Consider the following 26,894-nt stretch of genomic DNA (forward strand, 5'->3'; position numbering starts at 1 on the left):
GTATAATGGTCAAGCTGATGGACTGATTTAAAATCTCACTTGGTAACCAGCCATCCCTTTCATTGTGGCCTAAGTGACTCCACACACCTACTAAACACCTCCTCTGTGTGGGACAATAAATTCCGAGTGATAACCATTTGGTAAAAAACAATTCTCGATGACAGTTTCCCAGCTTTTTAACTGTGGGGGCGATGTTCCAGAAAGGACCAGATGCATTCCCCTTAATCCTAATTCAGTTTGGTAACTCAGTGTGTTAGCCCCCTGCACCAGATTCACTGGACCAATATCAAGGTGACTCCCCCCCCCCCAACCCTCCTCCTGCCTTCCGTGTATGAGTGTACAGTTGCTGAAGGTAAACAGAACAGAGACAGACCAACACAGTCTCATGCAGTACACTGGCTTTTTATTCCATGCATTTTTTCTGTTGTCTTTACTCTTCTGACACCCCCCCCCCCCCCCCAATCACCGGACTCCAATCACGTGAGTCAGCTCTGTTACCATCAGCAGATCCGAGGTGAAAGAGGATTGAGCCAGATAACCGTACCCTCAGTGTATGGGGGGGGGGGGGGGGAAACACAGGTGAGATTCTCTGGAGTCCATGGTGCCAGGTGGATCTTGAAATTTAATACAAAAGGAATCTACAATACTGTCTCCTAAGTGCAAGGGTGATCAATAATTTGTGGTTACTCCACAACAGGGAGGGTGGTGGCTTTACCAAAAATGGTAAAGGAAAGTCAGATGTGAGACTTTGGTGGAGTACATTTCAAGAGGGGAAGAAAAAACCCCTGTCAATTATATATATATATATTTTTTACACACACGTTTTGCAGAAAGGTCCAAACTGAGCCCGTGCTTCACACACACCGCCTTTCCCACTTAATGTTTCTAATTGGCTGCTTTTGTCAATTTCAATTGCTTGGGAATATCTCATCTCACTTCCCTCCCACAAAGAGGGAGCAAATGAAAATTTCAAATCAAGACAGCCAGACTTCAATTTATTAAGGGGAACTAATGCTAAGGAACAGAGATGTTCACTTTAGGATCGAGTGAGGCTTCGGGGGAGCTGATCAGGATTCAATATGATTTTATTGAATAGCGGAACAGGTTTGGTGGAAGAAGCTGTTTTGCTATATTCACAGTATTGTTGGTTCACTGGCTGATAAATCCACACTGGATCACAAGGAAAGAGTTGTGCCCACTCTGGACAAACACAAGCAGGTATCCTAGTAGGACACACGACCCGGGGCTGACAATGATGAGACAGAGTATAAAAAGATCACAGTTTTGAAACCAAATGCCAAACTGATCTATGTATTAAGTTGGAGCAAGGGCTACACAAGCTCAAAGTTGCAGTTTAGGATCTTGTTCGGTGTGGTAGCAGAACGCAAGCAGCAACCATTACATCCTCCTCTCCCCCCCCCAAACAAGGTAAATGGTTTCGCAGTAAGCTCCACTCTCACAATATCAAATGAAAGCGGCAGAGTGGAGGTGGGGTGGTGAGCACAGGAGAGAGCACAGGCGCAGAAAAGAGGGTGAGAGGGAGAAGAGAGAGGTAGATGCTGAAAGGGAGGGACAGGCAGCTGGGAGAGAAAATGGCGCGGGGTCAGCAGAGAAACAGAGGGGAGAGGGAGAATGAATTGAAGCAGAGGGGCGAGTAGAGGAACTGACTGGTTTAGGGACTGAGGAGTGGTGAAGGATAGGAGCTGTTGGTGGAGGTTTTGGAGCAGTGGTGAAGACTCTGGTCTCCAAGATATGAAAACAATATCTAGGGTGACGTGTCTGGAAATGCACAGGTTAAAATTTGACATTTCTAAAAAACAAAGCAGTGCATTCAATGAGGGAATGGGTTGGAATCGAGGATGGAGAAGCACAGCTGTGTCGGTGCGAGGTCAGTGACAGGTGGAATGAAGTGTCTCTTCCCAACTTGTCTGGACAGAGGAACGGACCCTGGCCCGCGATGTGATTAAAGATCAGAGGAACTGGGTAAATCTGTATGCTCATTTTTTGGATGTTGCAAAGGTCAATTTGAGCAGATGTAAACCAGTGCAGAAGATCAAAGGGAGGGACATTAACTCATTAGAAAAATTATTGTTCCATATATTTCCTCGTAATTCCTTTGTAATTATAACATACTGGGAATGTCTCTTTTGTGAACTGGAGATGGTTTCTTGTTGGATAGCTGTTCTCCCAGGAAGGTGGGGCAGCTTGAAGGACACAATGGTCAACTGATATGGGGAGCCTAATGGATGCTGGCTGCCATGTGATGGTGCCTCTTGGGCTGCACAAATTGGAAACTCTGCCACAATGATCTAAGCTCCTCAAGGGATTGGAGGTCCCAGGGAGAGAGGAAGTTAATGGGGCAGAAACTTAGGAAGTAAAGTTCAAGTGAACTTTTGTACAACAGGCTCATAGGCTGGTGGTGAGGGAAGAATTCCCTTGTCTTTATAACCAACGATAGTGTCAAAACAGGCTAGTTCTTGGAGTGAAGGCAGGGCTGTGGAAAACGAGGTGTGTGTTAAAACACAAGTGCAGCACCACACTGCAGCAAAGCTCATGTCTCTTGTTCCCGGGCTGCAAACTCATGCAAGGAGAACAGATTTCACCTTTAAATCCCTCCTGCTCAAGAAGGAAGCATCCCATCTGTGCAGTGCTCCCACATCGCTGACTGTAGGCAAGCACTGAACCACCTTTCTGACCACCAGCATTGCATCTTGTTCAGAGCCTCAGCCCCCACCACCCCACCCCCTCACTTCAGTCCCTGCCCCCATGTGACGCGATGCACTCCAGCTGATGCTCAAAGGAACCAGAGATGGACAAATACAATTCACAGATCCTTTTGGGGGGGGGGGGGGTGAGGAAAGAACAAAAAATTCTGATCTACAGAAAAAAACACAATTAAAACCTCAATGATAAGTTAAGAATTCTGATGTAGTCCAGCTACAGAACCAAAAAAGAATAATTTAAAATGATCTGATACTGTTTTTGCATTAATGAGCCATTGTAAAATTACACATGTACTAAAATCTGTGAAAGAGTGATTAGAGTCTACAATTCCACAGACTGTAAACAAATATGAAAAGAACAATTATACATTACATATGGAGAGAGCAAGAACCATCCAGACTATCCGATTCAGGCTTTTCCAACACTGCCAGTTTGGTTATTTCACCAACGTGAATCTCTCAGAAGTGTAAATAAATATTTGAGGGTAAGATATTCTTGCAAGGAGCTGAGGAACAGACAGCTACATGGAACGAATGGAAAAGTCAGATGGCATCGCTGCACACGCAGGGATCGAGCAAGTTAGGATGTCTCTGCGACATAAAGTTCTCCGCTCTCCTGAGGTCCCCTTGCTCACAATTGCTTTGGTCTGCTCTCACAGGATAACTTAACTACTCATACAGTGGTATATTGAGGGATCCAAGGGCTTTCCTGGAACTGAGATCCAGTTGCCCCATCAATTACCAGTAAACACGCTTCCTGCATCTCAGAGATATTAACGAGAAATATCATTCACCCAGTCAACACTGACAGGGACAGTGACGGCCTAGGCTGCGGGTGTCACAATGTTTAGATAAAGAGTGATAAATACGCAGGAACGAGTTATATTTGAATATAATCAGTGTGAAGGGTGGGGAAACTGGGTTGTTTTTACATAATGTTCATCAGTGTGGGAACTGATTGATATGTTCAGATATATGTGATATATGTTATATATGGTGCTGGCCAGATCTAATCTAACTTCAGCCAGTTTCTGGTGGAACCTGCCTGGGCTTTTAATGTGAATTTGATGTTTGCCTTGTGAAAACAGGTCTTCAAACCCACAGTGCCGAGGGAAAGATTCTGGCAGAAGTACTGAATGGCACCCTCCAGGCTAGAGTATGAGTCACCAGGGTGTAGAGATAGAGGGCAGGGAAACACAACACCCATCATTGAATCACAAGGGTGCCACCTGACATTGGGAACTCGCTCTGCCCTGCTGCCCTCCCAGGGTAAATAGTTCAGAGGGACACAGGAATCTTATCCAAGTGGCCATTCTCCGGTCGTGGGCTGACACACAGACAGAACATTCTCTCTTTGGAGCCTCATGGGGGTGGGGGAGAGATGTGATTCTCGCCACCTGATATCCCAGGGCTTACAGGTTATCCACAGTATCATGAACAAAATTATCCATCACACCGGAACGAACTGTCCCTGCAGCCTGCAGCCGAAGGTGGGTCTCTCCGAGTTGCCCACTGCCTCAGTCAGCCAATTGCCAGGGATCTAAGTAACACACAATCAAAACTGGAAGATAGTTAGCAGAGTAAAAGCCTGAAAGGGACAATGCTTCTCTGGTGGTTTTTGATATTTGCACATCGTAACACGCTGCCCTGCATGGACAGAGCAAGGCGGCTCAGATTGAAACCTGTGCTGGTACACTGATACGTCTCCCACCGAACACTGGGCCGAGCAGAAATCATCAGTTTACAACAACTCGTCTCCTCCTGTGGAGAAGCCAGTCTGAGGTGATGAAATAACATTGCCCCCCCCCCGACGGACGGCAAGCTGCGCCCAGAAACCCCGGCTCCGTCCGGGCTCCCGAGATCAGTTTCCCGGTGGAATGGTTGATGTTTGGTCCGACACCACGTCATCCGGCGAAGCAATGAGGAGCTCCTGGCACCTGGGGAGGGGCAGCTGTCGTATCGGTCGGCCACGGATGGACCTTGTGCTTGGAGAGGAACTAGGTCTGGGCTAACTTTTCACAGCAACCAATACTGCAGTGTCCAGCAAGGCAGGGGGAGCATCTGACGGAGCAACCCACTCGATGGGCATTTTATTTTGGGGTCTCACCCCTCATCCCACCTTGACCTGCCTCGTCTAGGATCATCTGGTGACAGACCATGCCTATGTTGTCTGGTGCACTCCTGGGACATGTCCACAGAAAAGGAGGGAGAGAGGAGGCTGCAGACGCGCTCACTCAACTGCCCTCTCTCACAACATCACCTGACCCGCCTTCAGTTTGAGGACTGGAGAGGGAAAAGAACTAGAGGATGAGGAAGAGAAGGGAGCGGGTAAAACTCCAAGGGTAGGGATGGTAAAGCTCCCTCTGCATTTCCCCTCACACACTCCGTGGGTAGTGTCAGCATAGGTCGGATACATAGTAAAGTTCCACTACAACCAACCTGTCAGCCACACCCCAGTCAGTACCGTCACCTCAGGACTGGTGCCCCTGACTAAGCCAGCCCCCTTCCTCTTCCTGAGGTCAGCACTGGTCTCCTGAAAGAACTGAACTCTCCTCCGAAGAGGCCAAGTCCTGACAGACTCTTACTGAAGCAGGTGCTGCCCGCTTTGTTATGGGCTGTATTTGAGTGCTGGTCACTGGGGCACAGGGCCAGAACCAGACTTCCTGGAACATCCTGGCCTGTTTCTGGTTGGGCACAGAAACTTTGCCATCATTCAGGCAAAATGTCCTGACGGACCAAGTTAAGCACAGGTTTCAGTCGGTCTACGTTTTGGTCTCGAGCTTCTCTGTGGTCCCGCTGAAGGATACAGGGCCAGAAAAATCAGCCAAATGCTTTTCAGTTCCCCATGGATGCTGACTGGCATGCAGAGTATTTCCAGTTCCTGCTTTTTTTGTTTTTTGGATTTCTAAAATTAAGAAGGCCTTTCCCCCACTCAAAGCACAGTGCAAGTTGGGGACACACTCCTCAGAACCACCAGAGACGATGAGACAATGGGAACTTCTGCAATTGATAGGGAAAGAGAGCTACAGATGGGGTTGAGGTAGTAGCCTCAAATTTACCTGCATTGCTTTTGTCCTAGACTTTGTCTCAACTCCCCACCCCCTCATGGCAGGGTATTGGCAGTTTGGTGCTCCACACCTCAGAGAGGGAACCCTTCGATAATTTGCCCGCTTACCCCTGCAGTGTCTGGATCCCTTCTGCAGATCCCTTCTGCCTCCTCAGCTCTCTGACCAGCGTCACTCAGCCGCGGCCCCCAGAGCCCGGTACCGGCTTTGCTGCCAAATTCCTTCCAATGCCGCCACCACCCCCCCACCCCCCACGAGGCCCTTTGCCTTTACACTGAGCCGGTTAGTGTTCGTAAGGCTGAAGCGTGCACCTTCAGTGTATAGTCTGCACCTGTGAGCGATGGGAGTAACGTCTTCCTGTGAACCCTGATCCAGTTTGGTCTCTTTTTACCCTGTTACATCGGTCAGTCTCAGGCTGAAGCAGCAGTACAGGTTAATGTTGGTCCGTAATCTTTTGCCCTGAGCCTTGGGCTTCATGCAGTATAACGATTAAGACTAGCAATGCCTTGTCCATCTTCTTTGCCCCTCCATGTCTCTTAAGTACTTGATATTTTTACAGTATGAAGTGTCAAACAAAAATAAATTGTTAATGTTACACTAGCTACATTATTGAACAAAGTGGATCCCTGCCATACTTGATTGAAATGATGGTGAACTCTACAATTACTTCATCACAACTTGACATCGAAGGGTCTCGAGTCTCTGTGTTATTGCAGTTTGTTCCCATGGGATGTTTTGATAGTCTTTTGTGTGTGTTCTCCATGCACACTCTCCGGGCAGAACTCACTCTCTGCCTGTGCCAGTCCTCACCAGGTGGACGAGCTGCATGCTTTCCCTCGGCGGACGGTGGCATCCGAGCACTCGGCCTCCGAGGAGTCGCACTCCGATTCCACCAAGGGGCCGGGGTTCTGAGGGGGAAATAAACGTCAAACTTCAGTGTCACAAGAGCACAATGACTTCCAGCTCCACATTCTTTCACTCAGGAGGTGCACCATCTACAGTTCCCCACCACCACCCTGGTCATGTCCTCTTCTCAATGCAGCCTAAAGGTGGGGAGCTCCAGAGTGTAAAGATACATGTCTCAGGGTTCAACACAGCTTCCTCCCCACTACTGTCAAGTTCTTCAATTCACCTGAAGCATCGTTACTGCAGACTACATATGTCTCACTGAACTCCCTCAGATTCCAGGAATGAAAGGGTTAATGTATCAGGAGCGTTCAATGGTTCTAGGCCTGTACTCTCTCGAGTTTAGATGAATTGGGGGGAAAGGGGGCAGGGAGATCTGAGTGAAACCTTTGGAAGGCCCAGACAGAGTGGACGTGGTGAGGATGTCTGAGGGAGTCTAGGGGCAGAGGGCACAGCCTCAGAATAGAAGGATGAAGAGGTTAATTCAGGATTGAGGGGTTTAGACTATGAGAGATTGAGTTGCCTGGGACTGTACTCGCTGGAATTCGGAAGGATGAAAGGAGATCTTATAGAAACATATAAAATTATGAAAGGGATAGATAAAATAGAGGCAGTAAAGTTGTTTCCACTGGTGGGTGAGACTAGAACAGGGGGACAAAGCCTCACGATTTGGGAGAGTAGATTTAGGATGGAGACGAGGAGGAACTGCTTCTCCCAGAGGGTGGTGAATCTGTGGAATTTTCTGCCCAATGAAGCAATGGAGGCTACCTCAGTAAACATATTTAAGACAAGGTTGGATAGATTTTTGCATAGTAGAGGAATTAAAGGTTATAGGGAAAAGGCAGGTGGGTGGAGATGGGTCCCTGGCCAGATCAGCCATGATCATGCCAATAGCTCCTTATAATTTACTTTGGCCATCTCCTCTCTCATACCACTTTTAGAACAGAAATGAACAAGCATTTGTTTAGTCAGAGAGTTGTGAAACTGTGGAATGCTTTGCCACAGAATGTGGAAGGGGATAGTTTCCTGATTGGTCAGAGCAGCAAAAGATGCGAGATGGCAGGTGTATGGGGTTGAGTGGGATCTGGAATCAGCCATGATGGAATGGCAGAGCAAACTCGAAGGGCTGAATGGCCTCATTCTGCTCCTACGTCTTATGGTCTTATTGAATGGCAGAGCAGAATCGATGGGCCGAAAGTCTTATGGTCAACTTGCATTAGTGTCATTAGTTTATTTTGTTGTGTAAATTATGCATAATTTATGTTAACTTACGTTTGTCACTGTCTTGTACTGTACTGTGATGGTGCCTCAGAAGGATAATTTTCATGGCACTTATACTCTGGGTATGAATGTTCATGTCAAAATTACTCAAACTTGACAATAAGCTCTTTGCAGATGTATTCAGTCTACCTCCTCTCCAGGTTACTGACCTCTGACATTGTGCGAACACCTTTCATAGGATCTCCTGTTAACTGCTTGTACCATCAGGAAATAAACTTTACAAGATAGCTGAAGTCCCTCATTTCTGGAAGCATTTTAAAGGATCTCCCCTGCACCACTCCCAAAACTGGAATTAAATCTAACCAAAGTTTAGTGCAACCTCCTGGACTATATTCTGTAGCCAAGGGGTTCACAAGGGTCTTTAATAGCCCTGCCCTGTCAATGCCACCTCGGAGGACAGTGCTACCCATTCTCCTGTGAATCTACCTGGAGCAACAGCCTGCTGGTGAGAAATGGGGATGTGCGTGCATGGGCAGGTGTAAGGGAGGAATGGGGCTCGTTTTGCTGTTGTCACTTGTTGTGCTCTGTGTTGTTCTGCCAAGCACTGTGGGTTTGCTGTGTTGGCACTGGAGTGTGTGGTGACACTGCGGGCTGCACCCACAGCACAGTTCATCGTAAACACAAGAGACTGTGCAGATGCCGGAAATCCAGAGTAACACATACCTCACCTGCTGAGTTCCTCCAGCGTTTTTTGTCTGTTAAATCAAATGACTGTATGTTTCAATGTACAGGTAGGGTTGCCAACTCTCCCGTATTAGCCGGGACGTCCCGTACGTTGGGCTAAATTGGTTTGTCCCATACGGGACTGCCCTTGTCCCGTATTTGACTGCCACTACTCTGTAATCACCAGAGGGCACGCTTACAGACAGATCCTAGATCTGGTACAACAGCGTGTGTGTGTGTGTTGCATGTGCACGAGTGATTCACCTGTCATCCAGTCACAGGCCCCCTTATGCGCATCAGTTGTGTGCTATATTTTACCAATTCCTGCCAAAACAAAAAGTTTCGGTAAAGTCTGGTGTTGTTCGGTCAGTTTGGCATGTGCCAATACCGATAAACCTCCAAAAAAGAGACGACTGTGCAGCTATAACAAGCAATGGGAAGAAAAAAGTCATGGATTAAGCCCGTCAGCGGTGACTCGATGTCGATGAAAGCCACGGAGGTGAGAATGAGATAATTCAGCATGCTTCCACAGAACTGCACAAGAAGGCCACACTAGCTAAAGGTGCAGGCAATATTGGTGCATTCTTCGTGAAATCTACTGCAGAAAATGACAAAATCATGGAAAAAGTAGACTTGGTGAGTTCCCCCCCCCCCTTCCTCTTTTGCAGTGATTATATGTCCACTCTATAGGCACATACAGATAGGGTTATTTGGTGTTATTTCATGTCTGACTGGTAGTCAGATTATGGTCTGTATTATGCTTTGTTCTAATTTGGTGTTACATTTCATATATAACACTGAAGATATGTATACATGGTTCATATATTGGATATGTTTACCTATTCAGGGTTGTTGTTTTTCTCTCGCTCTCTCTTTTGAAAAAGGTCCCTGTTACCATCTGCTAGCTGCCAGCCCCCTCAGTCACTTTACCCCGGGCCTGCACTGTCGCGGTTCACCACCTTTTGTCCCTTACTTGGGAGTGAGAAAGTTGGCAACCCTATGTACACATGGTAATTAAAATGAATCGGAACCTCACCTCGTGGCAATGCTCTCCCGCACACAGCTTCCCTAGCGATATCTGAGTCTTCACCCTGCGCACTGCCGACTCCTTGTCAGACAGCCCGTCGGACTGCATGGATATCTCGATGGGGATCTCCGGGGTGTGCGACAGCATGTCCTCCAGCTTCTCCTCCATCCGCTCCTCGTTGTTGTTGCTCAGCCCGTCGGGGGTGCCACTGTACGAGTGGTCACTGGTGTTGCCCTCCTCCCCGTCCGAAACGGAGAAGTTCTCCGAGCTGAAGGTGGAGTACGACTGGCAGCTGCTCATGCAGCGGTGAGGCCTGCGGGGACACGGAGAGCACACAGTTCTCAGAACCCGAGCAAGGCGTCAAGTGTCTGACCTCAGCACCCCTCTGACAGATCCACTTTAAATCCCTCCCCTCTCACTAACCCTCGACCCTTCACCTCTGCACTACACCAGCCTGCCATTCAGTCCAGAGGTCAGATTCAGCACTAGAATGATGTGAGTTTATGTTCAACTCAGTCCAGTTTTATTCTTGACCCTTGCCATTTTACTTTCCACAGACAAGAGACACGTCACCTGGAGGTTTCCCACCTAAAAGCCTTTTTCTAGATCCAATTTACTATTTATTATTTGTATCATATTAAATCCAATTAATTCTTCTTATCTTAAATCAAATGGCAATGCCTGAAGAAAGCGGTATCCATCATTAAGGACTCCCATCACCCAGGGAGGACATCACTGAACGGACAATGAACTAAAGTATGAACACCATCACTTCCTTTGCTCTTTTTGCAGTATTTACAAATTTCGTAACATGCCAGTGATATTCAACCTGATTCTGATCGTGCGTTCTGGGTTCCCTTCTGCCAATGGTATTTTATCCACGAAAATGGACATAAAGTGATCACGTAGCAAGGATACTATATCCTCACTGTCCAATACAGACCCAACTACATCCAGTCTAATCAGTCTACATTCCCCTTTCCTAACCAATTTCCCTTAATAAAATATTTTTATCTGTTCATTTTGATATTCCTGTGCATCTTTTATTACATTTGCTGCGCCTGTGTGCCTCACTGTGCTTCAGATTTATTCTCTAGAGTCAGAGTCATACAGCCTAAAAACACCAGATAAAGCTCGACTGTCACACACCCACCTAACTTTATTCTCCTCACATGCCCAGCAGCCTTGCCCAGTTTCTACTATTCACCTGTAGAAGGCAGGGCCCTTGAATAGAGGCCGAGGGATATGGGACGTGGTTCTCCTGGAGGCGGCATAGGTAGACAGGGTGGGGAAGAACGCATTTGGCACTTGTGCCTTCATCTGTCAGGGCACCGGGTACAAGAGATGGGAAGTCGCGCTATAACAATACCTGACACTGGTGAGACTACATGGAGTATTGTGTGCAGTACCGGTCGCCCAGCATAGGAGAGGAGTACTTAAGTTAGAGAAGGTGCAAAAAAATTGTAAGGACTGAAGGGCTTGAGTCATAAAGAGAGATGTTTTTTTATTTGATTGAGAGATACAATGTGCTTCCAACCCAATGAGCCCCACACCACCTAGCAATCCATCTATTTAACAGCGAGGCAACTTACAATGACCAGTTCACCTACTAGCCGGCCTGACTTTGGACTGTGGGAGCACCCGGGGGAAAAACCCACGGGGTCACAGGGTGAACGTTCACAACAGATCTCCAAACTCGAATAGTGTTTTGCTGCCGTGGATAGGCTGGGACATATCCCCCGGAACGTAGAAGGCCGAGCAGCCTTAGAGAAGGTTATAAAATCACGAGGGGCATAGATATAATTAATTATCACTGGCATTGGAGTCTAAAACTATGCAGCATAAGTTTAAGGTGAGGGGAAAGATTTAAAAGGGATCTGAGGATCAGAGGGGTGACGAGTATATGAAATAAGCTGCCAGACTCCGTGGTAGAGACAGATACAGTTTCAAAGACTGTTGGACAGGTACAGTACATGGGTAGGAAACGTATGGAGGGATCTGATCCAAAGGGCCTGTTTCAGTGTTGTACAACTATGAGTGAGGCACTTAACAGTTTGAATTAACCTACTGACCCAAACCCCTTTGGGATGTGGGAAGAAACGAACATCCAAAGAAGGAAGCTCAGGTGGGACGGCCACAGGGAGAACTTGCTAACTCCACGCAGACAGCACCTGGGGCCAGGATCAAACCAGTGTCACTGGGACTATGAGGCAGTGGTCTCTACTAGCTGCACCACTAGCCGTCCCAGTCTGAGGACTGGCTTCAGTGCTGAAGCAGTGGAGGAGTCCCCTTCCATTTCCCTGCTCTTTGTCACTGGAGAGTACTTGTGGGGGGGGGGGGGTGGCTCAGTATGGTTCCTACTGTCATTATATTGCCCTCCAACATTGTGGCTAAAAGCAGCAGGGAACTGGGGGCATGGCGATGGAGTGATCCCTTGTGATCCACTTTCATACCATGGTTCATACCACAGGTCAGCTTGGAGATCTCGTAAGGGTCGTCATAGACGGGACCATAAGACAGAGCAGCAGAATCAGGCCATTCAACTCATCAGCTGCTCTGCTATCCCACCATGGTTGACTTATTATCCCTCTCAACCCCATTCTCCTGCCCCCTCCCCGTAATCTTTGATGCTGTTACTAATCAAGAACCTATCAACCTCCACTTTAAATATACCCAATGACTTGGCCTCCGCAGCCATCTGGGGCAGTGAATCACACAGAGTCACCATGCTCCAGTGAGTTATTCCCCAGCCCTTTTATCTCCCCTTCCAAACATTATTCCCATTTTAGTCCCCTTTCCCTCAGCCCACATCACCTCTTGGTTTCATCCTCCCATGACACAGAGGCTCCCTCACCTCCCAGCACACTCACTATCCAGTCTTTGTACCATCTGCCATTCTCCTCTTCCCAATGGTCCCCATTCTCATTAGAATTTGGCTAAACAAATTCTCTACTCTAAGGGGACGTCCTTGAATTCTGAGGCTGTGTCCCGTTTCTGTGTCTAGAGACAACCTGCCCTTCTGGCCAGCTGCCTACGTGGTCAGCTCTGGTGGCCAATGGCCAGTTGACCTGTTTAGCAGTGAGCATAGGAGAACCCTGATTATATCAGCCCGCGGCAATCATGGCATTTACAAGCCCAGGAGCAGTAGGGCCATGAAGGATTGGGTGTGGTCCTCTCCTCAAGGTCGCTGTTACTTGTACAGTGAATGAGCTCAGCTCCATGTTAGAGCTGGAAGGTTTAAGGACAGGTAGCAAAATTATAAAGTGGAAACCTGTATGATGAGGTGCTTTGGGTACAGAGCTCAAGGCAGTAAGTAAAGTGCCAAAAAAGACCAGAAAATAGAGTGAAAAAGTGAACTAAAAATGAAGGTTCACTGGAAAATAACACATGGAACACGAGAAAGTCAGCAGGTCAGGCAGCATCTATGGAGGGGAATAAACAGTCGGTGTTTTTGGCCGAGAATCACTGGAAAGGAAAGAACAAGAAGGTGGGGAGAGGGGAAGGAGGACAAACTGGCAGGCGATGGGGAAGTGGGTGTGTGGGAATGAAGGAAGAGGCCGGGAGGTGGAAGAGGAAAGGGCTAAAGAAGGAGGAACCTAACAGGAGAGAACAGTGGAGCAGGGAAGAAAGGAAAGGAGAGGGAAATCAGAGGAAGGTGATTGGCAGGTGAGAAGAGAAGGGGGTGAGAGGGGAACCAGAATGAGGAAAGGAAAATGAAAGAAGGGGTAGGGGGGAAAAAGTCCCCGAAGTTTGAGAAATCATGTTCGTGGCATCAGCTTGGAGGCTACCCAGATGCAATATTAAGTGTTGCTCCTCCACTCTGAATGGCGATGGTAGAGGCGGCCATGGACAGACACGTCTCCATGGGAATGGGAAGTCAAATTGAAATGGGTAGCAAGATTTCCAGCATCTGCAGAATCTCTTATGGAATGGAATTATTAATGTTTTAAGTTGCATTAGGACTGAGAGTGCAGAAGGGAGATTTTAATTAGGTGGGATTGACCTCCAGTGGATTATTCCCCATCCCTTTTATCTCCCCTTCCAACCATTATTCCCATTTTAGTCCCCTTTCCCTCAACCTCATCCACTACCTCAGCCCACATCACCTATTGTCTTCCCCCTCTTCCTCTTGGTTTCATCCACCCCTGACACCTCCCAGCACACTCACTATCCGGTCTTTGTACCTTCTGCCATTCACCTCCTCCTGATGGTTCCCATTGTCACCTCCTTCACTTATCACAGTCCATCACTGGGAGCTCTTGGTGTTCTTGCTCATATCCTTCCAACATCTGTCTCCAGCCTCCACCCTTCCTCTCCCCACCTTGTTCCATCTACCTGTCCATACTTCTCGTCTACCTCAGTCATACCTTCCTTCCCACTGTCATCCCAAATCCTCCCCTTCTCTCCTACCTGTCAGTCATCTGGCACACAGCCTCAGTCCACCAATCCTCTCAGTTTCCTATCTCACCACTACCCCTCTGATGGCCGGCCGTCTTCCATCTCAACTCTCAGTCCTGATGCAGGGTTTTAAACTGAAACACCAACAGCCCTCCCCTCAACACAGATGCTGCTGATGGTTTCCTAATGAAGACAGTAACTGCCCAGATAGTACAGTAGAAGGCAGGATAGAAGGGTCATTTTAAACTTGAGCATCAGGAGCAGACATTGAAGATTTAAAGGAAGATTAGCTTTATTTATCGCATGTACATGGAAACATGCAGTGAAATGCATCGTTTGCATTAAATCAAATCAGCAAAGACCACACTTCCTGCTCCGATATAGCATCCCTACAACTCACTAACCATAACCCATACGTCTCTGGATTATGAAAGGAGAGCGGAGCACCCCGAGGGAACTCACCCGGTCACGGGGAAAACGTATGAACTTCCTCACAGGCAGTGGAGGAACGGAACCCTGATCTGCTAACCACCTGTACCACAAGGAGGTCATGCACTGACATGTCAGAATGGAAATGAGGATGGGAATTTAAATGGTTGGCCACTGAAAGATCCTGCTTGTTGCAGACAAGTAAAGATGCTTCCCAAAGCAGCCCCAATCGACATCACGTCTCACCAATGTAGAGGCGGCCACACTGGGAACATCAGGTACAGACTCGTAGGCAAAGTGTCACCTCATCCAGAAGGACTGAATGATAGTGAGGGAGGAGGTGAAGGGGCAGGTGTAGCAGGTCTAATTGCCAGGGTGGGGGTCGATATGGCGAGACGAATGGACAAGGAGGGAGCAATCCCTGCACAAAGCAGGGGTCGGGGTGGGGTGGGGGGTTAGGATGTGTTTGGTGGTAGGATCCCGTTGAAGTGCCTTTGTAGGGATGATGTTTCACCCGACTGGGGTGGCATAGGGGATCAGTGTCAAATTAACTCAGACAGACGAGAAGAAACACTCACTTGATACAGAGGTGGTGAACCTCGCGACTCATGGAGTTAACTCAGAGATGGAGATCAGTAGGTTGTTAGATATGGGGGGGGGGGGCGGTGGTCAAGGCATATGTTGCAGGGAAGTGGTTCTGAGGGAAAGTTTCAGCCCCATTGTTGTTGAACAGCAATAAGAGGCCAAATGGTCTTCTCCTGTCTATATTTCCCATGCTTGCATGCTTATGACATGGTAAAGATTATTTCAATGCTACTTTTAAACAAGATATTGAGAGACAAGATAATGACAGTAAAATACTTTGCTTGTTAAGGGAGCAGGAGGTCTCTTCATGCCATTTAGTTGTGGCTGTTAATGAGTGGCAATGTTTATACTAGTAGTCTGCTATCCATTCAGCCTGTCACTGCTCTGATTTGAACGTTGTATTGGAACCATCTGATTCCGGAATGAGAAGCACAAACTGTGTTTGTGACTCCTTTGAGCTTTGGCAGCTGTCCCCTGTCCTTCCTGAAGTTGAGAAGCACCAGGTCCCTGTGTGGTCAGATCTCCCATAGACTGGTCTTACCGGACTTCCTTCTGGAGCCACAGGAGGAGCAATAATCCAATTAGACCACAAGACAGGAAGCTTTGCTGCATCCTGCCAAAGCAACACACCAACTGACACCTGGCACACCCCTCTAAACGCATTCCTTTGACCAACGGTGGCCTGACACCTGGTGCCCCATTCTAAAAGCATTACTTCGATCAGGGGTGAAATGGTTTAGGGGACAGTGAAGTAAACTCCTCAGATTCTGATATCCACTATTGGTCACATGGAGTATAACTGGGCATGCAGGCTTGTCGGACCTGAAGGTCCTGTTACCACGCTGTTTCTCTAAATCTAAAGATTGGTTGCAATCTACGCTACAAAGCGTCCACCATTCTAATTTGGAAACAGGTCTCTGAGTTTCCTGGTTGCTGGATCTCCCTCTCCAGCAACACTGCAAGAACTCTCCACCAGAAACAGGGCAGCAGTTCGAGGAGGTGGCTTCCCAGCACCTTCTCCAGAGCCCTGGCCTAATCGATGAGTTGCTGCTGGGGTTTGAACATGCACTCCGGACTCCTGGCAGGATGCTGGGAAAGAAGGGCGTCCCAGTCTGCTTGGGACGGCTAGATTTCATCTCTTACCTCTGCCTGCGAGGGAACTCCACCTCGCTGTCCACTTCTCCCTCTTCCTCCTCCGAAGACTCATCTCCATTCTGTGACCAACAGAAAACATTGCCAGTGTGTTCGGTACACCACATACACTGAAGCCACAAGCTTCTTTATTTACACATCTTTATCGTCCTGACTGGCTTGGTTTGTTGTGGAAGTCAGGCGAGTTCCGGTAGTCATTTGCCTCAGTCCCAACCCAGCATTGGTCCAGAGATTAATACTAACCTCACTCATGACTTAAAAGGTCCCTTAGGATGGAATTAGTACTGTGCTGAAGTTCTGGCTAATTCAATGTCGAAGGCATACTCCGTGACTAGCCTGTTCTGTGTTGTCCTGCCTGGGATTGTGATGGGACAGTGTAGAGAGAGTTTCACTCTGTGTCTGACCCGTGCTCTCTCTCTACTGTGGTTGTGTGTGACAGTGCAAATGGACCTTCTTCACTCTGTTACTCACCATATTGTCCCTATCCTGGGGAGTGTGTGATGTGACAGTGTGGAGGGAGACTCACTTCGTATCTAATCAATGTTGTCCCTGCCTTGGGAATGTGTGAAGGGGCAGTACAGTGGGAGGTTCTTTTTCTGTCTAACCTGTGTTCTCCCTACCCTGGGAGCATTTAATAAGAAGCTGTTGCCATGAAACTCACAAAATCCATCCCTAAGATAGCCATAAGACCATAAGATATAGGAGTGGAATGGCCCAGTGAATCTGCTCCACCATTTCGTCATGGCTGATTCATTTTCCCTCTCAGCCCTAATCTCCTGTCTTCTCCCCGTATCCCTTCATGCCCTGACCAATCATGAGTCTATCAACCTCTGCCTTAAATATACATAAAGACTTGGCCTCCACAGCTGCCCATGGCAACAAATCCCATAGATTCACCTGGCTCAAGAAATTCCTCCTTTCCCTTCTAAAGGGATGTCCTTCTATTCTGAAGCTGTGTCCTCTGGTCTTCGACTCCCCCATCATAGGAAACATCCTCTCCTCAACTACTCTATCAAGGCCTTTCACATTTGACAGTTTTCAGTGAGGTCACCCCTCATTTTTCTGAATTCCAGGGAGTAGAGACTCAGAGCCATCAAACGCTCCTCACATGACAAGCCATTTAATCCTGGAATCATTTTCGTGAACCTCCTTTGAACCCTCTCCAATGCCAGCACATCCTTTACTAGATAAGGGGCCCAAACTTGCTCACAATACTTCAAGTGAGGCCTCACCAGTGCTTTATAAAGCATCAACATTACATCTTTGCTTTTATATTCTAGTCCTCTTGAAATGAATGCCAACATTGCATTTGCCTCCCTCCCCACTGACTCAACCTGCAAATTAACCTTTAGGGAATCCTGCACAAGGACTCCAAAGTCCCTTTGCACCTCAGACTTTGAATTTTATTTAGAAAATAGGCTACTCTTTTATTTCTTTTACCAAACTGCATGACCGTACACTTCACGACACTGTATTCCATCTGTCACTTCTTTGCCCATTCTCCTAATCTTCTGTAGTCTCTCTACTTTCTCAAAACTACCGGCCCCTCCACCTTTGTTCTTATCATCCATCAACTTGTCCACAAAGCCATCAATTCCATCATCCAAATAGCACACACTTCCAGGCCAGTATCTCCAGTCCCACCCGTCAGCTCCAATGGACAGACCCCATCTTTCACACGCTCGACACCTGAATCATGAAATGGGAACTCTACTTTGAAATCTCTGAGGTAATCAGGAGGACAGAGCGAAGATTCCGGTATGTTCTTAAACCTCATGAAACAATCCAATCTCCTCACCATCTCACAGGAATTCCTGGGCCATCAAAGGTCAGGAACTTGAAAACATCCTTCTGTACAAGTCACTCAGGAGCTAGAAGGCAGACGGAAAAAGAGTGGCTCCCCTTGAGGACTAAAGAGCAATTTGTGTGTGGAGACCAGATTCTACATGTTATCCCCAAGGAGAAGGTTGTGCAAGGTAGTTAAAGGGAGTGGTATGTGGATCGTCTGGAGCAGATCATAAGATATAGGAGCAAAATAAAGCCATTCAGCCCTTTGATTCTGCTTGGCCATTCCATCATGGCTGATTTATTATCTCTCTCAACCCACTCTCCAGCCTTCTCCCCATAATCTTTGTTGTCCTGACAAATCAAGAACCTATCAACCTCCATTTCAAGGACTTGCCTCCACAGCCGCCGTGGCAATGATTTCCACAGATTCACCACCCTCTGGTTAATGAAATTCCTCCTTATCTCTATTTTAAAGTCACATCCTCCTATTCTGAAGCCGTGGGGGAAAAAAACCAATTTAAAGTAATACTGAGAACATGGGTTGTAGAGTGAGTCCACACGCTGTAGAATCAATTCGGCTGAATGAGGTCATCCACCTGGTTCAAGAGCCTGATGGTGGAAGGGTAGTAACTGTCCCTGAACCTCGTTTATCAGATTTCCAGGATGCTGCCTGGATTAGAGGGTATATGCTACATGGTGAGTGAGGTGGGACAAGTTTGGGTTGTTTCCTCTGGGGTGCTGGAGGTTGAGGGCAGACCTGACAGAAGTTTATAACAGTATGAGAGCCACAGATAGAGTTAACAGTCAGAACCTTTATCTCGGCGTTGAGATGCCAATTACAAGAGGACATGCATTTGAGGTGAGAGGAGGCAAGTTTAAGAGGAAACTTGCAGAGCAATGTCCCGGTCCCCCCCCATACAGAGAGCTGATGCCTGGAACAGGCTGCCTGGGTTGGTGGTAGAAGCAAGTAAGATAGAGGTATTTAAGGGGCTGTTAGACGCGTGAATATGCAGGGAAGGAGGGATATGTATCACGTGCAAACAGAAAAGATTTGATTTAATTTGGCATAAACGTGATGGGCCAAGGGGCACTGCCCTGTACTGTACTATTGATTCTAACACTCACGACTCTGTTCATCCCTCAGCCTGTGCACTTCCATCTCCCCACTAAAGATTCAAGATTGTTTACTGTCATTCTCCCACACACGAGTGTAAGGGAGAATGGAAAGATCCAACTCTGAACCTCTCCCTCCTGCATGTATCTCCTCAGAACCTCTCATCAACCTTGTCAAGGTATCACACTCGTTGGCTTGATATCACAACTAGTTCCATGTGTTTGGGGAGGATGCGACTCTGATTTTTTCTCTCTCTACGTTAGATTGAAGGTGCCATACGGATGGAAGTTACTTTTGCAGTGTGTTACGAATGTGCCACAGCTCTGAGGGGCCGAAGGGTGCGGGGTAGCCCCCTCCTTTTTGAGAATCACAAGATCACTATTGAGTCAGTTCAGGAGACCCAAGAAATGAGAGAAAGACATGCAGAATCCACAAAGAGTTTGGAATGTGTCCTGGCCTCCGAAAGGCAGAACCATTGATACCGGCTATTGTCACCTGGAGACAGAATTGTGTATTGAATCCAGTACGATGCATCGAAGCCCCAGGCAATGAACCGAGGGGGAGGTTGGTGGAGGGATTGCATCATCCCAACCTGATTGACATCTGAGACCCTGTGAGTCAGGATAAAAAAAAGGTCTGTGGGAACAGCCCGTCAGACGCACCAGAAGAAACGCTAGCGATCCCATAATAGCGAAAGCCGGTGGGAAGGCCACGTGCGTCCATTTCCATTTGCCCCGGAATTGGTGGGCCTTTACCACGGACGAACAGTTTTTAGCTAACAACGGGGAAATCAGCTCCCAACGACTCTCGAAGGATTGACATCATAAAAGGACTGGGCAAGTTTTAACCCATCTTTCTCTCCAACCAAAAAGCTGCAGCTTGAATGAACTAAAGCGACTTTTATATTTCCATCAGACAATACATTATCCCCTAGACAACGACAGAGCTATTCCTTATCGATTATTATTATACCCGCGCTTTTAGATTTAGTATTGACGACGTATATTATCTGTATGTTTGCATTGATATTATTTTTGTGTATTTTTATCAATAAATACTGTTAAAACAGTACCATCAGACTTCAACGGACCTCTCTATCTTTGCTGGTAAGTGACCCAGTTACGGGGTATGTAACAGGTGTCAGACCTGTGCTCTGATGCACAAGGTCCGTGCCAGACTGCCAGTGCTTGCAGCTCTGACCCAGTGTTGATGCCGCTCTTCCCTCCCAATTATGGTAGCGACCCTGTCACCGGAGACAGTTCTGTGAGCCTCTGGACCTCTGCCGAGGCTGGCCTGTTACGTGATGCTCATTCAGAGAGACGTGGCAAACTGCCTTGCCGAGACATGTCCCTTTCACAATTAGCAGGCAATGTGGAGTCAACAGCTGGACGAGTGCTCTGAGAAGCTGGCCCTCCAAGTGACCTCGTCAGCAGCCAGTGGGGTGAGCAGAGTGTAACGTTATATCAAGCAATACACGCAAAGCAATATTAAACCAATTCCAATCTCACACGGATCGGGACTCTCTGAACCCTTGTCGGAGAATGATTCATGGGATATGGAAGGAATGCGTCACATGATAACATGAGAACATCAGGCCATTTCCAACCCCTCGTGTTCACAGTTCCTGTCCCTCTGTTTACCCTCTCTCAGTTACGATGCTAAGCTTTCATCACTTGTTCCTACACACGTGATGGACAAGATGTTTCTCCACTCAGTAATACAAAGTCCTGGTATTTACAGTGTGTGTGTGTGCAAGAGTGGTGAATTCCGACAGGATCGCATTGCCTTTTATTTGTTTCTCTTTCTCCCAGCTTAATAGGCGGCATGTTTAAATTTTAACCCCTCCTTCTCTGCCCATTTAAGGATAGCAAACGATGAAGTTGATATCCAGGATTTGCAAACTCCCTTGAATATTCTTCTCTCCTTGGGAGTCTCCTCACAAACGTCAACCTCCTCAACCTCACACAAGCTTACGTGTGGTCTGAAGCGTGGCTCTAGGCTCTGACTATGTCAAACACTGACCAGTTTTGTCTTGATCAAGAATGTTTCTCTCTCTTTCTGACTAGGTGTGTGACCGACATCAATAAACTGACTATGGTGTAAAGGGGAGCCAAAGGGTCTTTTACCACGCTGTTTGACTCCAAAAGGCCTGTTTCGAAGTTGTTTGAACCAAAGTGCCTGTTTCCATGTTGTTTGACCCCAAAGAGCATGTTTCCAGTTTGTATGACACCAAAGAACCTGTTTCTGTGTTGTTTGACCCCAAAGAACCTGTTTCCATGTTGTTTGATTTCTGAAGTGCCATCTCCATCAAGAAACAGGAAAAAGGAATTTAGCCTCAGACTTATCAGATAATTTCACCTACTGAATCTTACTCTCCTGAGTGACAGAACCGTTAAGGATAGTACTGATAAGCACTGCTGTGTGGGAGAATAGGAAATAAGCATGGGTTGAGATAAAAATCAGGGACTTTCTCACAAAATGGGGGAGCAGAGTGAAGTGGTTAAATAATTTCTGCCTAAGTATATGTTTGAATTTGGTATCAAACAGAACAGAGGTTAAGTAGTGGTTAGAATCCCTCAAGAACATGGCAGCTGGGGATTTATAATCACTGGTGTAATTTATGTTTGCCTTGTGAATGTTATGACTCTGATGTGATGTGATGCTGCTGTAAGTTTTTCATTGCACTTGTGCGTATGGCAATAAACCTGACATTGATTTTGGGGCATTTGAAGAGCTCGTTGTGTGCAGCTTTGTGACGGCACTCACCATCATGCAGTCAGCTAACCATAGACCAGAGCCCAGTCATCAGTGAATGGGCTAGGATGTCAGTGTGTTACTGGGGGGTGGTGGTATTGCTCTGGCAGAACTGCCGTCCTTTTGGGAAAAATGTTAGACAAACTTGTTCTGGTCTTCTACATGGACACTTCTGATCCCACAGTGATATTTATTCTGATGCTCCTGGTACCAACAGATATCACCATCAGACCTAGAAACTGAATTAGGCCACTTGGCCCATTGAGTCTGTTCAGCCATTCCATCATGCCTGATTTATTATCGCCTCAACATTATTCTCCTGCCTTCTCCCCATAACCTTTGGTGCCCTTACTAATCCAGAAAATATCAACCTTTCCTTTAGGTATACGCAATGACTTGGCCTCCACAGCTGTCTGTGGCAATGAATTCCACAGATTCACCAGGCTCTGCCTAAAGAAATTCCTTCTCATCTCTGTCCTAAAGGGACATCCTTCTATTCTAAGGTGGTGCCCTCTGTTTCTTGACTCCCTCCACCGCTGGGAGTATTCTCTCTACATTCACTTTGTCTAGGCCTTTCAAATTAAAAAGGTTTCAATAAGATCCCCCTCCTCACCCCCCAATTTTTCTAAACTCCAGCTACCAAAGGCCCAGAGGCATCAAACGCTACTCATACGTTAACCGTTTCATTCCCAGGATTGTTCTCGTGAACTACCTCTGGACCCTCTCTGATGCCAATGCATAACATGCCCAATTCTACAAGTACAGTCTGACCAACGTCTTAGAAAGCCTCAGCATTACATCCTTGCTTTTATATTCTAGTCCTCTCAAAATGAATGTTAAATCATTTGCATGGTGCGTGGAGGAGGCAGGGTTTAATGGTCGGCACAACATTGTGGGCCGAAGGGCCTGTACTGTGCTGTACTATTCTATGTTAAAGCCTTGTTTCCTCAAGCAGGGACCCAGAATTAGTCACAATACTCTATCCTAACCGGTGCTTTACAAAGGCTTGGATAACTTGCGTCATATTCTATATTCTCATTCATAAAGTTTTTGCTTGCCTTCCCAACTTATGGCTCACTGTCCAAGGCTTGGGCACACATCCTCATCTCTTCCTCCACCTTCTTTCAAGTGATACTATTTGGTTTACACTGTCTGCCCTGCATCTTGCAGAAACGAATCACTACTCGGGCCTAAAGCAGCCTCCCAGCAATAAAGCTTTTGAGCTTTCCATGTTGCGTTCACTTGCCACCAGGATGCCTATATCCCATACTCTCAGGAGTCTGGCTCGACAGTCTTCATTGCTAAACACGTTTGGAATTAACCTTTCAGTTTTGTAACACTGATTTTGACAGCCAGGTATGGGCATCAGGTATAAAACAAAGTAACTTCAACACCGGCCGTGGGGAAGAGGAGAGCACTAGCAGTCTACAGCCTGACAACATGAAGATTGAATTCTCCTTCTTCTGGTGAACTGCTCCCCCTCTCTCTTCCTTCCTGATCTACCCAGTTCCTCCTATACCCATCCCTTCTCCATCACATGCCGATTCCCCCGGCGCAACTCCCATCTGCCCTCCCCACCCCTCTACTCCAGTGCTCCACCCGCGATCCCTGTCAGAACCATCATCTGCAGCCCTCTGACACCTCCCAGCCTCCCTCACGTGCCTATCCACCCCTCCTCATCTGGCCCTTGCCTCAGACTTTCCCTCCACCCCTTGACGCTGGCCACCTCCCCTCCACCTTTCACTTTAGATGAAGGGTCTCGGCTCAGAACGCTGACAGCCCATTTCCCCTCCACAGAAGCACCTAACCTACTGAGCTCCTCCAGTATTGCTGGCACTAAATCCTTCCTGCCACTTAACACACTCTCTGCCTAACTCCTTGCGCCCAGCAGTGTGGTATTTTAATCCAACAGGGGGCTAATTCCCCTGATAATTACATGGTACGTTGTCAAGTGTTTTTCCAGGAGCTATCAGCAATAAACTGGCCGCGACCCAGAAGAACTAGAAACCGAGGAAAGGCCCTGCACGCTCTTACCTCCTTTCTGGGGGCTCTCGGCTTACGAGGTAGTGTGGGTGTGGTGTGCTGCTGAGCGGTGCTCAGGGATGACCCTGCTTTGGAGCTGTCTGCCGGCCTCTCCTCCGAAGGCCTGTTGTTTTCTGGGAGCCTGGGGTTCTTGTAGTGCACTGCGGGGTGGTGCGGCGCAGCCTGGGGGAGACCGGGGGCTGGCTTGTACCCACTGGGCGGTCTCTCGGCCTTCACGCTGCCCTTGTGCTCCCGACAGTCCTGACAGGCGGCGCCCTGGTCGGCGGCTCCGTGCCCGCAGTCCGTGACCTGGCCGCTCTCCGACCCCCGCCTGCGGCAGCCAGCGGCCAGTGTGGTGGAGATGAGGTCGGGGCTGGAGCCGGACAGCCTCAGCTGCAGGCGATCGGTGTGGGGGCTCCTGAGGACAGCTGCCGGGCCGAAGTACTTCAGGCTGTGCACGCAGCTGGCCGCGTCGCCCAGGCGGTGCTGGTGCTGCAGGACACATTGCTCCGGGCCCGCGATGGCCCGCAGGAAGCCCGCAAACTCCTGGTGGCTCCCCTTGCTGTTGGCCCGCCGGTGACGCTGCTTGCCGCGGTACCTGGTCTTCCCCGGCGGCGTGGACACCTTGGGGCTGCCCGGGACGGGCGTGTGAGTCGGGCCAACTTCCACGCTCGGCACGATGCCGTCTGACCTCAGGAGGTCGGGCCTGCGGGAGACACAAGAAGAGGGGATTAACACCAGCACGGGCGGGAGTGGCTGCAGCTTGGTGTACCGTCAGTGAACGTAAGGAGCCCCCTGAGGATGCGTCAGTCAGACTGGGGTTTATTTACTTAGAGACACAGTACGGTAACAACCCCCTCCGACCCCACCCAGCTACCCTCAAGTGGCCAATCAGAACATGCAAGAAAATCGTGAGCACCCGGAGGAAACCCTTGCGGTCACGGGGAGAACGTACGAACTCCTTACAGACAGTGGCGGAAATTGAACCGGGTGGCCGGTACCGTAGCAGGGTTACGCCAACCTCAATGCTACCATGACGCACGCTGGTGTGCCCCCTGGATTTTTATCCAGGCAGTAACAGCCTGTGTCAGGTGTAGAGCAACGTTCCAGCCGGGGACGGTGGAACTTATGATTGGAGTTCGGCTCATGACTGCCACACGTCCCCGAAGCACAGTGGGAAGCCTGTCTTGCATACTGTTGGTACAGGTAACACCATTACACAGTGCAGAGAGGAATGACACAGCCGATGTGCCGACCAGTAGCGATGCCGAGAAGGCATGGTAGTGTAACACTATTACAATGCCAGACACCCGGGTACATTCCCTGCCGAATTGATATATTCTCTTGTAACCGCGTGGGTTTCCTCCAGGTTCTCAGGTTTCCTCCCACATTTCAAAGACGTATGGGTTAGTAGCCTAGTTGGCCGCATGGGTGTAACTGGGCGCGCGGGCTCTCTGGGCCAGGCGGGCTCGTTACCATGCTGCACCTCTACGTCGAAGATGTAAGTTAATGCAATTAACACTAATAATAACTGGGGCATCCCGTTATTCTGAGGCTGTGCCCTTGGTTTCTAGACTCTGCCACCAACAGAAATACCCTCTCTACATCCACACTATCCAGGCCTGGAGTATACCGGGCACTGCAATGAGGTTCCCCCTCATCTTTCTGAACCCCATCGAGTACTGGCCCAGTAACATCAAATACTCCTCATACATTATGCTTTTTAATCCTGGGCTATTCTTGTAAACCTCCAATGGACCCCTCCACGGCCAACACGTTTCCCCCAGATGCTCACAATGTACCAAATGCCGCCTGGCCAGTGCCTGATTAAGCCTCAGCAGTTGCACATTTTAGGTGGTGTTACAAAACTCAAAGGTGGGTACGGATGAGGCTGTGATAGGGTAAGACCAGAAGACATTGGAGCAGAATGAGGCTATTCAGTCCATCAATTCTGCTGTGACATTTCATCATAAGGTCCCTCTCTGCTGCCTTCTCCCTATAACCTTTGACACCCCCACTAATAAAAATTTATCAATCTCCACTTTAAATATACTCAATGACTTAGCCTCCACAGCCATCCATGGCAATGAATTCCACAGATTCACCATCTACCAGCTAAAGAAATTCTTCCTCATCTAAATTCTTCCTGTTCTAAAGGGCCATCCTTATATTCTGAAGCTGTGCCCTCTGATCCTAGACATCTCCCCCCACTTTAGGAACTACCCTCTCCACATCCACTCTATCTGTGTCCTCTGGTCCTAGACCCCACACTATAGGAAACATCCTCTCCACATCCACTCTATCTGTGTCCTCTGGTCCTAGACCCCACACTATAGGAAACATCCACTCCACATCCACTCTATCTGTGTCCTCTGGTCCTAGACTCCCCCACTATAGGAGACATTCTCCCCACATCCACTCTATCTGTGTCCTCTGGTCCTAGACTCCTCACTGTAGGAAACATCCTCTCCACATCCACTCTATCTGTGTCCTCTGGTCCTAGACTCCCCCACTATAGGAGACATTCTCCCCACATCCACTTTTATCTGTGTCCTTTGGTCCTAGACTCCCCCACTATAGGAAACATCCTCCCCAGATCCACTCTATCTGTGTCCTCTGGTCCTAGACTCCCCCACTATAGGAAACATCCTCTCTACATCCACTCTATCTGTGTCCTCTGGTCCTAGACCCCCCCACTATAGGAAACATCCTCTCTACATCCACTCTATCTGTGTCCTCTGGTCCTAGACTCCCCCACTGTAGGAATCATCCTCTCCACATCCACTCTATCTGTGTCCTCTGGTCCTAGACCCCACACTATAGGAAACATCCACTCCACATCCACTCTATCTGTGTCCTCTGGTCCTAGACCCCACACTATAGGAAACATCCTCTCCACATCCACTCTATCTGTGTCCTCTGATCCTAGACTCCCCCACAATAGGAAACATTCTCCCCACATCCACTCTATCTGTGGTCCTAGACTC

At 48.2% G+C, this 26,894-nt stretch overlaps 1 protein-coding gene across 5 annotated transcripts in view; it reads right to left on the reverse strand.

Moving 5' to 3' along the window:
- Positions 1 to 401: 401 nt before the first annotated feature.
- The window catches only part of LOC132392876 (mitogen-activated protein kinase kinase kinase 13-like), a 188,058-nt gene continuing 161,565 nt past the window's right edge, over positions 402 to 26,894 (reverse strand). For all 5 annotated transcript variants that reach the window (XM_059967385.1, XM_059967384.1, XM_059967386.1 and 2 more), the window contains 4 exons: positions 23,920 to 24,613; positions 16,221 to 16,291; positions 9,675 to 9,978; positions 402 to 6,696 (listed from right to left, as the gene is read on the reverse strand). In XM_059967385.1, coding sequence (XP_059823368.1) covers positions 6,595 to 6,696; positions 9,675 to 9,978; positions 16,221 to 16,291; positions 23,920 to 24,613 — 1,171 coding nt within the window. In that variant the 3' untranslated portion in view covers positions 402 to 6,594. The remainder of the gene's footprint in view (positions 6,697 to 9,674; positions 9,979 to 16,220; positions 16,292 to 23,919; positions 24,614 to 26,894) is intronic.

The sequence above is a fragment of the Hypanus sabinus genome, chromosome 4 (assembly GCF_030144855.1).
Source record: "Hypanus sabinus isolate sHypSab1 chromosome 4, sHypSab1.hap1, whole genome shotgun sequence".
NCBI lineage: Eukaryota > Metazoa > Chordata > Chondrichthyes > Myliobatiformes > Dasyatidae > Hypanus > Hypanus sabinus.